Source organism: Vicugna pacos, chromosome 12 (assembly GCF_048564905.1).
Source record: "Vicugna pacos chromosome 12, VicPac4, whole genome shotgun sequence".
NCBI classification, from domain to species: Eukaryota; Metazoa; Chordata; class Mammalia; order Artiodactyla; family Camelidae; genus Vicugna; species Vicugna pacos.
The window spans coordinates 45,175,948-45,194,394 of record NC_132998.1 but is presented as its reverse complement, the minus strand read 5'-3'; the positions used below and the strand labels follow the sequence as shown (position 1 = coordinate 45,194,394).

At 35.8% G+C, this 18,447-nt stretch overlaps 1 protein-coding gene across 2 annotated transcripts in view; it reads right to left on the bottom strand.

The window, feature by feature from the left end:
* The window catches only part of PPFIA2 (PTPRF interacting protein alpha 2), a 391,656-nt gene that overhangs the window by 158,134 nt on the left and 215,075 nt on the right, over positions 1-18,447 (bottom strand). For both annotated transcript variants that reach the window (XM_072973329.1, XM_006197860.4), the window contains exon 4: positions 9,463-9,564. In XM_072973329.1, the coding sequence (XP_072829430.1) occupies positions 9,463-9,564 (102 nt within the window). The remainder of the gene's footprint in view (positions 1-9,462; positions 9,565-18,447) is intronic.

Sequence of the window (18,447 nt, the reverse complement as noted above, 5' to 3'; positions counted from 1 at the left end):
TATCCCCTTTCCAGTTTGTTTTTCCTCCTTAGCATTTGTCTGTATCTAATGTAATATTTATTTTATTCATTTATTTTATTTATAGTCTGTCTCCCAAAAATAATGTAAGGTCCATGAGGAAAGGAAGAGCTTTCTTTTGTTTCAAACAAACAGGAATCCAGAATATCTGACCCGGATAGATTTGACAAAGTAACAATTAGATTAACATTAAAAGAAGAGGCATTGTCTTCCATGGTACATAAAGGCAACGTAGTTACTTAAATGGCCCCCTGAGTTCTCCTGAAATGGGGTGCCTCTGAAAGTAAGGCTTTGATGGACTGAGTCATAGCTACCACAGACCATTTTGAAGGGGAGGAAGAATAGAAGGACAATGAGGTCAGCTGGAAGCTTTGAACTGCATTGAGGAATTTAAAGAAAGAAAATGACAAGCTTAAGGTTTTAAATTTTAGGGCAAGGCTTGGAGAACCCAAGAGTGGCTATGGCTGCTCATAACAGCCTCTTATTGAGGCTTTAAGACATAACAGAAAGAAGATGAAGAGCCTGATCTAGGAGAGGTCATTGAATTACAATGTAGGATGAACTCAGAGCCTTTTTAGGTGTCTTATGTGGAAATCTTGGCACTACTCTGAAAATAAAAAGGCACCCCAAGGACTAGAAAAAGGACATTTAGAAGGATTCAGAGAAGTCTGAGTTACCCTTACCCACCAAATCTTCACTGCTTCACTGAAGAGCCTCATCTTGTTTGTCTTGCTGACTATGTAATGACTGCACTTAAAGCAAGTACCTTGTAAAACAAAGCTGCTGCTCATGTCCCACCCCTGAAACCCCTTCTTGCCTCTAGGCTTCTACCTGGAACACCAAGGGATGAATTACAAAGTCTAACCTAAATCAAGACTTGTATGATTTTGCTAAATTGCAATCTCAGAAATCTGGAAATACATGTAGAAATAGATGCTACTATAATTGCACTGGAACAAGAAGGGAGAAGCAAAAAATTCAGTCTGGTTAAAATAGTAAGTCTGACTATATTTATCAGAGAATATGGATTCCACTTTGATATCAAGCAACTAGGAGTGGTTGTAATCATTTGCTCCCCTGGCTAACTAAAATATGAAGTCAATGGTGGCCTAAAATGAGGCTGTTTTAGAATATGTGAAGATGAGAATCCAGAAATTACTTGGGTATAAGGTAGAAGAAAGAAACTAAGGATTTCTGGAGTCAAAAATGGAGAATTTTGCCTACCGTTTAACCATTTCCTTTGAGATGAGAATGACGCTATTTTCACTCACCCATTAAGAAACAGACTAGTAGGAAGAGAGCCCAGAACTATGAAGTCCCCATAGCAGTAGCTCTGTATTGTCAAGGGATGAAAAATGAGAGATGCTGGTCCTAAAATGGACTCTTAGATTCCCCCGCAGATGACAGAATCCGGCAATAGCAGAGGCCAAGTAACGATACGTAATCACCTGGGATACAGTAAATGCAGTTACTGTAACAGGCAGAATGGTTGGATCCACTGGCATCTTTGGTGATGGTAATTCATCACAGAATCCCTAACAGGCCAGTGAGGACCAGACTGTATTAATAAAATGATCATATTCATAATTAATTATTAGTTATAGTAGCTCTGTGTCTCGAGGGCTGAGTCCAGACTTGAGTCACCTGACAAAGTGTCTTGGCCTTCTCCAAATCTCATACCTGAGTCACTTTACAGTTTAAATAAGGTGAGGTTGTATATTTTTTGGGGGGAAAAAAAAACAACGCAAGTAGCTGCTGTAACTCTTTATTATATCTATTCGTGATGATTTTTTTTTTTTAAAAAAAGGCCCAATTTCTTTGGCACTCCTGCTAGTGAGAGATGGAGTCCATGTTCCCTCTTCTTGAACTGGTACGCCTGTGGCTGTTTTGACCAACACAGTATGATGGAAGTCACAATCTGTGATATTTGAATCTAGATCCTAAAGGGCAATGCAGTTTCCATCTAGTTCACTGGAACACTTGCTCTTGGATCCCTGAGCCATGACATTAAAAACCCACTGCTCTGAGACCACTATGCCAGGGAGGTCATATGAAGGCTCTGGGGTGTAAAGTCCCAGTTGAACCTGCCTGTCCTTCAGCCACCCCAGCCCAGATGCCAGACATGAGAGTAATAAAGTCATCTCACAAGTAGATCTTTCAGCCTCCAGATTTTTGAGCCACCACCTGCGAGTCACATGCTAAAGCTGGCCCATACCATCCCGTGGGAGATGATTGTTAATTTTCAGAAATCGTGTGAGCTGGTAGTTAAACAGTCATTGCTAAAGCTTAAAGTAGGTAAGCTTGTAATTAAATAGGACATTTTTAAAAAGTAGTAAACACTCACAATGTATCACTTCCTAACTATCTTACTGTATTTTACTATTACCTATGCCCACAGTGTTGTATGCTCAATTGTATTTGAATGATAGAAACACTACATAGTGGTTCACTACTGTGTATATTTTTTCAACTCTGCATTCAGTGACATCATGTTGGTAGCTTGAAATAAGCTACAGTGGGAGTATTTACACCATGGAAATTGACAAACACTATATTTCAGTGCTTTTTGCTTTTTCTGATAAAGAGAAATCATTTACCAGCACGTCACTGTCACTAGCCATTAAATCATCCCAGCTGACTTCTGGAGCAGAGAAGGGCTGTCACCATTGTACCCTTTCTGAACCCCTGACCCACAGAACTAGGAGTATAGTAAAATATTACTTGTGCCTTTAAATTTTGGGGTGGTTTGTTATGAAGCAATAATCAGAAAATGTTCCCTAAAGGGAACTGCAACCATGTAGCATGGTAACAACTAAGGAAAAGAGAATACCAAAATTTCTTGGATATTAGCTCTAAGCTAGGACTATTTCTTTGGTACTCACTGGTGTAAAGGCTTTCAATAATCTGGTAAGAAAAAAAAATATTTATCTTATAGGAGTTATTCACTGACCCGAACAAATGGGCTTCTCATTAAAGCTGCTAGGATTACCACTACAGCTGAATGGCCATCAACCTTAAACACCTGACATAGTACAATACACCTGGAAACCAACTATCCATCTTGAGCAAGCAGATTATATCAAATCTCTTCCATCAAAGTGGAGTAAGCTATCTTTTCTTTCAGTAATAAATACTTTTTTCTGGATAATGGATTTGTCTTCCCTAATGGCTATGCTTGTACCAGTGACACCATCCTATAGATTTTCACTTATAGTCTTGTTATCATACATGACATGACTTCTGCCCCCCCAAACTCAAGTTACAGTGAAAGAAGTAATGAAGTCGACTGATGCTCCTGGCCCTAGTTTCACCAAGCTATCGCATCAATCAGAAGCAGATGATCCTATAGAATGGCTAGATGATCCCAGGAAGAATCTGTTTTAAATAAAGCAGAGAGCTAACACATTGCTAGGTTGGGGTGCTATCATCCCGGCATTAGTACACACTCAGAATTAGTGATAAAAGTAAGGTTCAGTTTCTCTCAGAATATATATCAGTCTGCATACATAGGTCCAGGGATCAAGGTTTAGAACTGGAATTTATAACTGCTAGTAGGACTTTTTGACTAGTTAGTTGGAGAAAAGAGGATCTTTCTATTTTTATTGTATCATATACATAATATATATTAAATTATTTTCCCATTTTTCTTGTTACATTTTTACCCTTTTACTCTGTTTTATATTGGGTATGTTGATTCTGATGAACATTTAAAGTAGTCCATAGGTTACAGAATATTAAGAGAAGAATGAGATTTAATGAAAGCAAGAACGTACACCCTGGAGAACCCTATTCATGAGGCTGGATGCAGCAACTAGAGATCATAAGCCTTCTTTTTTGAGAAAAGGTGATTTTATTTTTGTCTAAGAGGTATATTTGTGTTGTTGGCTAGATACATATCAGTATTGCTGCATTTTGAATTTTAATATGAAAAAGGGTGTGATCAAATCTGGGTAGTAGTGCAGACTGCCATTTCTGGCTGCCCCAAAGCTTCTGAATATACCCTCCATGTTTGATAGGTCCTCACATTCTGAATGCCATCGGCCTAATGTAGGAGCCAAGAAAGAGTTCTCAGCCATGTCTACCACTAGGTGGCAGAAATGTGACTTAAGAGTCAGCCAACCAGAGCCACCAGGGCAGGACCAATTGTATGGGGAGCATAAGGTGTCCACTGCTGGCACAGGGAGTAGCAGAGTCTGCGTGTTTCTGGGACTTGGGGTGTAAGAAAAACTTACAAGGCTAAGAAATGTGGTCCTAGAAATTATGCCTGGAAGCTCAGTTTAGAGATTTCTTACATGCCTTAAAGCCTTCTTGATTAAAAACAGCTGAACTGTACTATTTTGTGCAATTAGGAATTCTCATCCATGTAGCAATAAAACCAACTGTGCTTTATTAATATAAAACAGACTCCTTAAGGGCTTAGCAATTTTAACTTATTCTGAACATTCCTCAATGCCTAGGAAAATATTCTGTATCACAGATGCTTGGAACTTCCTTGCTGAGTGGAAGCAATAATGATTGTAAATTATCTATCTCGGAGAATGTGGCCAAAAATGTTCTAATCTAGCATATATCTATGGTTTTTAAGCTTCAAATGAAAAATAAAGAGGAACTTATCTAAGATGTCACTTACAATCTACTAGCTGTATAACTTATTTGGGAGCCGAACTTCAGTCTCATGTTTAACAAATCTTGCAGAAGGCACTATTTTTGATATACTACTCAAAGGATTGCAGGAACTATGTGAATGGCCATTAATCTATGTTGGAATTCCCTTTAAATGATCACAGATTATATGTGTATACACACAAATACATCATATCATATATGCATATATACATATATTGCCTCCTTGGAAATTTTTCAACTAAATTTCTAAAACTATACATCTTTCTATTAGATCTAAACTCTATATAACCCTGTGTGCAATTATTTTCAATCACATATGGCATTCAAGAAGTACATTTTGCTCTGTAAACTAATTTAGCTTATGAAGTATGGTCACATAACACAATACTAACATCTGAAAATGAAAACCTTCCCACAGGTTGCTTTTATCATTAGTCTACTCAACAACCTCTAGTCTCAAATATTGTTAGGTCCCCTATGTATCTGATGTGCGTGTTTGAGTCTCACACTGAAACAGCTGTTTGGAAGCCATATGTCCTTTCTTATTCACTCTTATATTGTATTCATCATATACTATCATAGCACTTACATAAATATGGATACATGAACCCACACACACCCACACATGTATCTTCATCTGCTTCCAACTGCTAGGGTCTTCCTTTTCTCAACTGGATTGTACTTTCTACTCATTGGGGAAATATGTTTGGAGGGGTTTTGTTAACTTGCATAAACAGAGGTTCGTCAGGAATGGGAAGCTTTTCTTAACGGCAGGTGTCTGATTGTATTGGAACATTTATTTGGCATGGCTCTTTTGGCTCAAAACAAAAGTAAGAGCATAGGAAGGAATGTTGCAAGTTCAGTCTTTAATTTGAGCTAAAGATAACTAAGTCTTTTTAAATTGTTGACCCATGAGATGAAATTACAGTGTTACTGTTTATAACGGACATTAAGACTAGCTCTTGAAACCGTAACTTCTTTTTCAAAGTCATATGACAGTTGCATTCCAAAACACTTAATAATATAAACAATCCTTTGAGATCTTCAGCCACAGAAACAGTTGAAATAGTTTCAAAACAACAATGGAACTTCTCTACTCTGATATCAAGAAATAATGACTATATTAATATTTCTAGTTTTCCTTTACCTTTCCATTAATTCAGATAATTCTGCCAAAACATGGTAAATTTCAGCAGTCAGTTTGAATATGCTAAAATAATCTCAGGAACGCTATTTTAAGTTTAACTTGCCTACCTATGATCAGAGAAGTTTAAGAGTAACAAATTTTATTTCATCATTTTTCTACTTTTTGTCAGTGTGGAAACATAAAACAATAAACTTGTTTGAATGTTTCCGTAAATACCCACTACAATTTTTGAACTTTTCACACAATCACAACATCAGGATGCTTTTATTTGGATGTCCTCAACTTAATTACTTGAAGCAGTTGGATTTAAGAGCAACTCTAGTGAGTACTTTGGTTTTTCTCATTCACTTATATTTTTGGGCCAAGGACCAGATTTATCTGTAGTATCAGTGATAAGTGGTCACAGCTTTTACCTGTTACATCAGAATAAATACCTAGTACATTACTTTTCATACAATTGATGCAAAATAAATCACTGAGCAGATTGGGACTGAATTACCAGAAACTGAACAAACTCTGCTCTTACCTAAAACAATCCCTTGTATCACATATGGCTTGTGAATGACATAGGGATGTGATTTCTTAAATATATAGCCTGTGGTTAAGCCAGTGGGTGGATTCCCTGATGTGTCACTCATAAACTGTGTGGCCTGGGGCAAGTTACTTACTATGTTAGTTTTCTCATCAGTTAAATGGGGAAAATGGGATTGCTATAAGAAGATTCTAAGTTAAACATATAAAACATTTATTTAGAACGATATTTCACATTCAATTAATGTGTTACTATATTATTAGTATTATTTGTTATTATTATTGTTGTTGTTGTTATTATTATTATTATTACTTGACATATTAGATAAACTTCATTAATTCATTCCCCTCTGAAAAATCGATTTTCTATTTAGGGGTCGATATAATTCATTCAAATATCATACCTTCCCGATCTGTTGTTTTTGATGATTCTCAAAATTAATATGAAAAACTCCAACCACTCATGAATTCTCTTTGTGAACTGTCTTTTCTATGTTATTTATTTCAATTCATGAGCATATGTAAACTATTCAATATGGAAAGAGAGAGTCACAAGTTTATCAGAATCCTGGAAATTGAGACCCTCAATTCTGACTTAAACTTTCCCATAATCTGACACCAATCAAATTTTCTTTAGGTGCCAGAAGGAAATGCTAGCTTGTTGCTCTCTATAACCAATAAGTAGGTGTTTATAGCAAGAAGAAAAACACAATGTGTAGGAAAAACTATTATATAAATCTATAAGAAACTGTTTTATTTAGCAACATTTAATGGGACACTATGGGGGAAGAGAGATGATCATCTGATTTTCATCCCTGCATATGTTTGAGGGGGGTAGTACAGGAGGTTGAGAGGTGGTTATATGATTTAGGAAGTTGTTATATAATCAATACTTTGCACAAGGAAGTTTTCATAAATCTATTTTCCTTGACATATCATCCATAAATACTCTCCACATCACTGCATTAAGGAAGGTAAAAAAAATGTCTTCCAGCTTTATTTATGTTTTCAAAGTAATTATGATTTATGTTTAAAATAAATGGCTTCAATTTCTGTTCTCCAAATTGAACTTAATATTTATATTTTTCTCACTTTGACTTCTTTCAAGTGTAGCTTGACTTACTCTCTTTATCACCCAAAACTTCTCTGCGGATGCAATAGCCACAGGTATTTCTTGGCTTCATGGGGTGTAATATGATGATAATTGTGTAGATGCTGTCCCCAAATCTCCCAGTCTCTGAAATTAGTCACAATCAAGGAGTAACATAATCCACACTACAGTGGTCTACTAGAAGGCAATGCTCCCCCTAAACTGTGGTCAATCTTTGAGTTTCTTCGTGGATCTAACTTTGAATAATTGTGCTGATGGCCTCATGGCTCAGGGCACAGGATCTGGAGTTAGACCACTCAGCTTTCAAATCCCTTCCTGCTGTTTACAATCTGTGTGACTTCTGGTAAGTGGTCTGCCATTTCTGAGCTCAACTGTCTCATCTGTAAAATGGGGAATATAACATCTACCTTGCAGGGCTGGAGAAAGGAGAAATGCATACGCAGCTAATAAAAGAGCTTCTGGTGCTTTTTAAATATGAACATTAGTTAGAAGTCTACCAAGATATTTGCATTTCCCTCCATTTTTAGCTTCCTGTTTCTATTCCTACATTTGGCTGCACTGAGGTTTATCAGGGAATGCCGCCTAAAACATTAAAATAGGAAATAGTGAAATACGGTAGAATAAATCTCATGGCAGAAAAACTTTAAATTTGCGTGAAAAAAAGTGTAATTTAAAAATCAAAGATGGGAAAAATATAGAGAGGGAGAGAAAAAACAGAAAAATTAATTTGTCACCTGATAACGTGATCTAAACTATCTTTGTTACGTCTCATTTGAGACAGTCCATGTGACTGGCTCACCAGTCTCAATGAAAATCAATTTCTATGTGCACACCATGTGAATTCCCTTTACCATAAAATAAGAGCCTGAAGAATAGGGAGATATACTGAGTTTGATCATATAGCTCTCAGGCATGGAATGGTACCTCTCATTAGAGGCATAAGCTCACTGTTGGTGGATCTGTCATTTTTGTATTCCTCTCTAAGATCAAGCATAAAATGAATACACTATTAACTGTGCCTTATTTTCTCAGCATTAATCTGCCAGAGCTCTAACACTTGAAGTATTTTCACTTACCTCGTATTGAAATTAAATATAGTCACACCAAAGTAGTTCTTCTCTAAGTTCTTTGAGTAAAGAAACTTCTCTAAGTTTATGGGTAACATGGCAATTTATAAATTTTATAAAATTTAATGACTTTTTCTTCTGAGCAAGAAAATGTATCATCTTTGGTCAAATTTTAAACTTTTTTGAGGGGGTAGATAATTAGGTTTATTTATTTAATTGAAGTACTGGGAATTGAACCCAGGACCTCAAGCATGCTAGGCACGTACTCTACCACTGAGCTATAACATCACCCTGAAAATTTAAAATTTTAATGTTACTTAGCATGTCATGAGATGGAACAAATACATGGGTTTCCAAGAACAGAACACTGTAAATTCCACCAGGTTCATGAAATCGGAATATTAAAACTGGAAATCTCCTTGAGGACCTTCTAAAATACAAAAGGATGCCTCTTTTAATTAGGAGGGTCCTGTTCCAGATGGTTAGGTTTTTAGCACCTTTTAAAAAATATTTTGCTGGAGTGAGGTGAGGATGAATGCCAGGCCATGCCCTCATAGCACCACACAATCAAACTCATGCTTCCCTCTCAAACCCAGTGCCCTCCTCCATTATCCAACATCAGCCTCTGAAGTGCTGCCCACCTATTCTGATACAACAGTTTGAAAAGCACTACTGAAATCCAGCTCTTCTTTTTAAGGTCGAATAAAGCAAAGAATGAAGGAACAGCAACATTTTCCAAGGCAACGTAGTGATTTAGTCGCAGAGACTGTAATTTAGGTTTCCTGTCTTCCTGTTTTGTTTTGTAGTATATTCTCCTTTACTTTAAGTAACAGACTACGAGTTGGTGTCTGCTTAAAGTCTCCCTCAGGTTTTGAAAGGCTCATATTTTTACGAGTATATTAGAGATGAGGCACTCAACCATACATGGAATTAATTCTGAGAAGAGGCAGTTTTATACTTACTCTTGTGTTGTTTCTTTCAGCCTTAAGTTCAGAAATTTCTTCTTCCTTTTCTAGAAGTTGTTCCCTACAGGCATTTAGTTCTTTTGTCAGTGCAGCAAATTCCTGAAAGGGGAATAAAAATATTTGAAGACATATTCCTGATATAAAAAATGTATCCCAGTAGGAAGAAAAAAATTCAAATGATAAAATTTGAGTTTAAAGAATGAATGAAATGACCCAGTTGACTATACATTGCTGTTATTAAATTAACTTGGTTTCAATGTTCAGAAAATGCTAGTCCATGATATTTAACATACATATTTTTATAATATGCTGCTCAGATGAGTATACAAAATAATTTCAAAATGCATCAGATACATCATATTGAACTTAACACTAGTATGATAGCATAATGATAATACAGAATAATTTAAATTTGACTAATTTTGTGAACAACTCCAAGGATTGCACACTTTCATTCTTTTATAGGAATGTTTAGATTGAGTATACGAGATCACAAAAAAAAAAACCCAACACCAATCCAAAACAAAATATGCCATTGAGAGATTAAAATATTTACTTATTTAATGTTATTAATTAATTAACAAATATTTCACTGAAATTTACTTTATACCAATCATTGGAGACACAGAGATGAATAGATCACAGTCACTGCCTTTTAGGAGTTACACAGTTCTATGAGAGTGACAAGATTTATGAACAAATAGTATATTCCAACAGTACAGGATAAAATAGAAATACATACATGTTTCTTTAGGGGAGCCCAAAAAAGAAAGCCCCTAGACTAGGCTATCAGGGTGGCATTGTCTGAAAAGATGATACTAAAGCTGAGACTTTAAAGTCTAATAGTAGCTGTCCCTGTAGTTAGGTGTGAATGAAAGACTTCCTCAGCAGAGGAAATAGTGTGCACAAAATCCAGGAGATGAGAAAGATCAGAAACCTCCTAGGAAACCATCTGACATGGCTGGAGCACAGAGTACGATGGTGGGCAGATGAGAAAAATAAAGGGAAGATAGCGAGAACCTTCCATGACACACCTAAGGAAGTTCAGATTTTATCTGGTGGGCAATGGGAACTTTTAAATAATATCAGGCAGCAAAATGAAAGGATAAAATGTGTGTTCTCCAAAAACACTGGTTATGGAGGGTGAACTGGATTGAGGTGGGGTACAGGCACACATGAGACCAGAATTAGGGTTTCCTTTGGGAAAATCCATTCAGCAGATGGTAAAGATATGGAGCAAGGCAACGGTGATGAAACTGGAGAAGAAGAGGCACCCTGGAGGATGTGGGAGGTCAAATTTACAAGAAGTAGGAACTGATTAGGGAGGAGAAGCAGCAGATGCCTGGCTTAGGGCACCAGATGAATGGTGATTAATCATGAGAGGAATAAACAAAAACTAGGATGGGTTCCTTGAATTTGTGGCTGGTTGAACTTCAGATGATCATGGTCCTATAGGAGGAGAAAAGCAGTAGGTAAAAAGGTGTTGAAATGTTGCTTCGCATTCACTTAAACCAATTTCATTATGAGAAACCCACTTCATAGTTTGGGTCAAAAGGTATGGTATGTTTCCAATACATTTCTAAGGTTCCTGAGAATAACAGTATATTGTGTACAGTTCCTCAAATAATTTTCCCAAATAAAATCATATCTCATGATTTAAAAAAAATTACTTATTTGATACAATGAAGAAAGAGAATGCCCCTAAATCTTACAAAATAATAAATGTATCTAAGACTGGATGACTTATTTGAAATTCTCTTGCTAATTTATGCATTGCTCAGTCTTTCCCTCTGATATGTAAGTTCTATGTGAACTTGGACTTCATCTGACTTCATTGCTATACTCCCAGTGTCTAAGATATAGTGGTGTTCAATTAGTATTTATTTTCAATTAATAAAAATGGGTAATGTGTTCTGGAGTAACCCTTTTTCCATGTGACAAATGATATTTTGGAATTATCTTTCATGGCTTCCTTCTCCAAAATGGGATCAGAGATTATATAATGTGGGTGTTTTTACCATTAGGCAGAGTGTTAAGACAAAATGAAGACTGCTTAAGAAGAAGATCAAGACAGTTAATTCAACTATTCTGTTACTCTAACTTAGAAACATTTTAAAATAATATTGAAAAATAGCAAACAGATCCATGTCATCATCAATTTCTTTAGAGTGAGTCTCAGTAATAAACATTGATGCTAAAAAATAAAAAAATTGTCAAATATGTTAAGTATTTGGGACAACTTGGCTTCAGGCTGAGAAAGCACTCTCGGATGATCAAAAAGAAAAACAAAAATGAGGAGACAGGTTTGGTTAACCTAATCTCCACAAAGGCAAACTTAGCAAAAAGTAAATGAGTATGATGATTATGCAAAGCTGGGGGAGGTTTAGAGTTTTTTATTTTTGTTTGCTTCAAGCCACTTATTTTGCTGAATTTCTCTGAGTGGCTTCAACCCAAGTGGTACTTCAAAGACCTCAGAGTAGACTTAGAGCTTAGAATCAAGATGAAAGAGTTCACTGTACGTTTGGCTGGCATTACAGATAAATGTTTTCTTCTCTGATTGCTTCTTGCTTAAATGTTGATATTTTCTGAATATATTAAATAAGTGGAGAATGGAAATAAGCAACAAGCAGAGAACAATAAACACTTCCACAAAAAATGACATCTTCATATAAACTGCATAGTCTTCATGCAGAAAAGAAGAAAGTAACAAAGACTCTGCATTGTATATTACTAACATAGGTATTTGAAAGTAATCCTATACACATGAATATTTTAAGACAAAACATATATCAAACCTGTACATTTAACATCATGCCATTTTTAAACAAAGCACATAATCTGGTTTATCTTTGTAGATATTTAGCTTGCTATCTACAGAAAGGAAATATTTTGGAATTTTAACATTACATATCTCCAGGTAGAAAATTATAAGTGAATTTTGTTTTTTGGTTCCTGCTATGTATTTGTCATCAGAACTCTCTATAATAGAGAAGTATGCTTTTATAATTAGCATATAAAAGAAAATATAAATCCATAAGTGCACTGAACAATCATGTATTCAAAACTAGCCAAGACGTCATTGGTGACAGATGACTTCATATTTTTTTTATCATTATGGCACTGATTCTGAGCAAGCTATTTAGTGATTGCATGTATTAAGATTAGCCTCACATTATTAACATTCTAGAAAATCTCAGGCACTATTTTCACACTCATTATCTCATTTTGCTCTCTAAATAACTAGTGAAGGAACCTCATTCCAACTTTATGGCTGAGGAAACTGAATTACTAAGATTTAAGTCCAAGTTCACGAAGCTTACAGCACATCAAGAGTGAGTTATGCTGTGAACACAGTTCTCCAGACTGTGTGTCTAATGCCTTTCCCCTGTACCATTTGACCCTAGCTGTTCGTCAGGTTTATATGGTTCAGATGTGGAGTGCAGTTAGCAATTCTCTTTTTCCTTACCTAGAGAATTAAATAACCATTACTTATAATTACCTTATATGATCTTTCTTAATTACTCCAAAGAGAGTGTGGGGAACTAGGAGGTGAGGTCCTCCTTTCACACAGAGCAACAATGTTAGACCAGCACATCCTACACATCTCTGCATATCTAGGAGGTAATATCATGAAGCCAATCATCAAGTGTTTTTACACTTTTTATCTGACATTTCTCTCTTCTGTACCTACTTCTCCATCCATACTGTCAACATGACTGAATTTTTAAATCAACTTTTCCTACATAATAACAGTAAAGGTAATTAACATTGATTGAGCCATTACAATACGCCAGGTACTCTGCCAGGCAGTTTATATTGATTACCTCATTAATCCTAATAAAACCCTGTAACACATTACTAAAATCTTGCTAAACAAAACTAAACACACTTACCATACAATCCAGCAATCTCATTCCATGATATTTACCCAAAGAAGTTGAAAACTATGACCAAACAAAACCCTGCACACGATGTTTACAGCAGTTTCCCTCATAACTGCTAAAACTTGGAAGTGATCAAGATGCCCTTCAGTAGGTGCAGGGATAAATAAACTGTAACTCATGCAGACAATGGAATATTGTCCAGGCTAAAAAGAAATGAGCTATCAAGCCAGAAAGAAACATGGAGACACCCTAAATGCATATTACTAAGTGAAAGAAGCCAATCTGAAAAAGGTTACATGCTATATGATTCCAAATATATGATGTCCTGGAAAAATAGAAATTATAGAGACAGTAAAAAAATGAATGGTTGCCAGGGGTGTTGGGGGAGTGGAGGGGATGAATGGACAAAGCACAGAGGATTTTTAGGGCAGTGGAAATACTCTGTATGATTACAGATATGTGTAAGCATTTGTCCAAACCCATAAATATACAACACTCAGGGTGAACCATAATGTAAACTATCGAGTTTGGTTGATAATGATGTGTCAATGTAGGTTCATCAATTGTAACAGATGTACCACTCTGATGGGGGTTGTATGGTTGTATATGGAGACCACGCATATGTAGGGGGAGATGGACTATAGGAAACCTCTGTACCTTCTCAATTTTGCTATGAACCTAAAACTGCCTAATAAATACAACATCTTAAAAAAAGCCTCACTGAGGCTTAGAGAAATTAAGATATTTTCCAAAGTTAGACACTTAGTCAATGACATAGCTGGGCTTTGAATCCAGACAATCTGTTTTGTACTGGATAACTACAATAAAGTTTGTTTTGTTTTGTTTTGTTTTGTTTTGTTTTTCCTCCTGACCACAGCCTTTCCTGTCTAATTTGCCCTCCCTCAGTCTTTGAAAAAATTGTATTTTCCTCAAGCTCACAAAGCTTTTCAGATCTTCCTAATTCTAAGCACATCAAATTAAAACAGATTTTAACTTTTAAAATCCAAGCCTTCCAAAATATGGCCCTTTCACAATTAATTAGCTTTATTTCTCACTGAACAATAACAATAATATACTTCTGAGCAGAAGCCACTTTGCTCTGCCTCGAACTTAGAATTTTATATGAATTACTTTATCTCTTCCCTATTTTTCAGATGCGAATACTGAACTTAGCATAGATGAATAACTTGCTCAAGGTCACATAGCTAAAAATAATCCACGTTGATTCCAAAATGCTTTAATTTCTGCAACAATGCCTCCTTGTCTCTTAAAACAGAAAATCACCAAATTCTTTGACAGTAGCAATTAATACAGACGTATCATCCCTCTATCCATCCATCCATATAACATTTATTGTGCACCTACTACATATGAGACCTTGTTTTATGTGCTGAACATATAGAGATAACTTAGACACATTTGTTGCACTTAATCTCATAGATCTTTTTCGGAATTCACATTGGCGGCACATCAGGGATTTTCCTCACTAATAAACACTCAAAACCTATCACTAAACTGCCATACGTGAAGTACTATTAGTTTATGTGCATGGAGACACTGTTGACTTACAGGTAAGCTTACTCTCTAACACCTCCTTTTTAGTGGTCTATCTTCTGCATCCACCACAGATTTCCCCTTCCTGTTTCTACCACCACCTTTCCATTTCCTCATCTCTCGTATTTTCTTTTTTATTTCACACTATTCCTATACCTGGAATACTCTTCCCTATTCTCTCTGCCGAATTTATTTTTAAAGCACCAACTTGCCTTGTTAATGATCTATAATACCTTGTTCAAGATCTATCAATGCATTTACTGTATTATTTCATAATAATTGAATTATATGCTCATCTTCTCCAAATAAACACATGATCCTTTAAGACAATGTTGTTATCCTGTTATTTTTATATCCTCAGGGCTTTGCACAGTTTCTGATTGTAGGTATTCAATAAACCCTTGCTGTAACAATAAATTAATGATTTACTTTCCCTAAACTTTGACTTTAATACCAAAACAATTTTAAAAGGTATAATTAATTAGAGTTATTTCTTGTCCTCAGTGACATTATTAGAATTTGCTCAATATAGAACATGTCTTATACTTTTTGCTTTGCAGCTTTTGTTTTTGCCCATATCTGAAATAATACCATACTACATTCTACACAGCAATGGCATTATTGTCTGCTATATTTTATTGCATGTATGTGAAGTAATACTATTTTTCTCAATAATTCATGCATTCAGATGTATCATTTGTTCTTCGAATATATTATTTTGGTCTTATTAATTCTCAAAGTAAAAATGCATATTTAACCCATATGTTACTTCTCTAACATAGAGTTTCTCAAACTACTTATACAAAACAGTATTACCGCAAGATTCCCAGAGGAAAAAAAATCATAGCCAAATGGATTTGAGAAATGATGCATGGCATATATTTTACTTTTGGAAATATATCATAGACATCAGCATATAAGAGATTTTGACAAAAACTGGTTTTGTGGCCAAGAATTGGGACAACTTAGATTTCCATCTATAGAAAAGTGGATGAATTTAAAATGGTAAATATAGTAGATATAGTAGATTCACATGATGGAATATTGTGTAAAAGGCAGAGTAATCTGGCTAGATCTTTATATAACAACATGGAGAGATTTCAAAATTATAATTTTGCATGATAAAAGGTAAGGAACAGAACACGATGTGTAACACAGAGCACTGTCAGAAGCTGAAGGCAGTGAGGGATAAATGTTAGATGGAAACTTGCTTCACCAGGTCTGATTCAAAGGAGTCTTTAAGAGCCAAGACTGCTGTGAATCACTGACGGAACTCGTAGATCGCTTACCCATTACCAACTGTAGTCAGCAACTTTCTAGACCAGTCATTTTGTTCCCCAAACATAGTCTGCCCAAATTTTCAGTTTTCCCAAGAACCAAAATGACTTTCCCAACTCTTGTTTATTTTTTCCTTGGAATTTTAAAGAGCGGTTAGGACACACAGTACCATATAAATATCCTCAGACAGAAGGGAGTGCCCTGTTTTTCCTTAGTATGTACTCACACAAATCACATTACACACACACACACACTCATTTGAGCACTCCCTGTGTCCTAGGGAGATGTTAGTGAAAGAAGCAAGTTAAAATGTCTATATACATTCAGGCATTTAGCACTCAGAGCACTTTTACTCAGGAATAAATCATTTCTAGCTACATCCTCCTCAATACTAACTCAACTCATGATATAGAGCATTAGTTCCTTTAAAAAGAGAGTAAAATAAAATAAATTTCTTCCTGTTAGTATCTTTAAACAAATTGAAGGTATCATTTTTTACAAGCCAGCACAAATTATCTAATTTCTGAGCACTCTGAAATTACAAATCCTGTAAGTTTCATAAAAAGTAAAGTTCCTTTATTGTCAGTTTTTAACACTAAGTCATTTTTTTAACTGAAGTTTAGTTGATTTACAACGTTGTGCTAGTTTCTGATGTACAGCACAGTGACTTATTATGATACATACATATTCTTTTTCATTTTAGGTTTTTATAAGATATTGAATATAGTTCCCAGTGCTGTACTGTAGGACCTTGTTGTTTATCTATTTTATATACAGCTAATCCCAAACACCTAATTTATCCCTCCGTGCTTAATGCTGAGCTCTTGGTGTTACCTCTTTTCTATCCTGCCCACCTCATCCTCTCCTTAAGCTGTCGTTTCTTGAGCATTCATTATAGCTTAGGGGTATTGTTAGGAACTTTACATTTGTTATATCATTTATTCAACATGACAGCCTTATTTTTCCCAGAATACAGATGAGAAAACTTGGATAAAAGAGATTAAGCAACTCTAGCAAGGCCCATGCTCTTACAGGACAATGTCAGTGCTGGTATCGACATCCCCTAGGCTTGTCAGATCCCAGGACAGAGGTAACGTGCCTTAGTACCTTAACAGTGCTTTCCCTCATGCATGCTGGCATGTGAGCTAATGGGGAACTTGAGTAACTCAGTGTCTGAGCTGCTAATATTTCAAGTAGTAGCCCTTAGGTCAGTGGTTGTTCTCAATCAGTTTTTTTGCTTTTGCAAAGAAACCTCTCTTGCTTTGGTCCCACCAGGTGTATTCTCAACGTGAAAGATATGTGTGCATAGTATATACTGACTCAGTTCCCGTGCCTACTGATGTTCTATAGAGATAACCTGGTCAGGGGATGAGGGCATAGATTCAGAGCTTCCTCAGGCCTTTCTTCCTCCTGTCTTCTCCTCGTGCTCTTTCCACCTGTTAAAGCACCACAGCCTACCAGGCTACCCATCATCACACAGAGCCAGAGCATTCTATTTTTATACATGTTCCAATGCATTTTCTGATATTTAATATTAGATATAGAAGGACTGAAAGAAATTGCTTATTTCCTTGTCTCATTTCAGGATGGTGTCCTTACTTGAGGAGGTTTACTTGAAAGAAATAAAGGATATAATTTCTCATTAACTAAATGTTGGAAGGACTTTGACTTAATAGATGAGTCCTTACCTCAGAAAAGCAGGTCAGGAGAAGCTGCATGACAGGAGGTGAATTCAACCTTTTAATTTTAAGTCACTGACTCCAAGGCAGCAGTCTCCAGAGAAATCTATGACAATCTATTCATCATAATTACAATTTTAACACTCTTTATCATTCAATTAAACCTGCATTCTGTGGGCCACTTAATTAATGAACTGACAATGGCCTTATTTCTGCAACCATATATCTGAGTAAGTCCTGGCTGAAGAATCATGAGTGCAAATCAGTCAGAGAGAAGAGAAAAAAATAAAGAGTGAGCTGGAATTCAGCTTTCTTAAGCACCACTATCACCCTCACAACCACAAAAAAGCATCTTTTAAGTTTATTCTCCCAGCAACACTTGTGCAAATTAAAAATAGCTCTGAGGAAAGCATATGGCATGAAAGCATGCTCACTTGACCATCTAACATTTAAATTAGACAAAATTAACTACTTCAACATGTTTTTATAATGACTTCCTTAAGCTGTGACCCCTATTTACTGTATTTTTGTGTCTCCTCTTTTAAAAATTGAAAATTCTTATAGCAATTTTATTTGTAATACTTGGT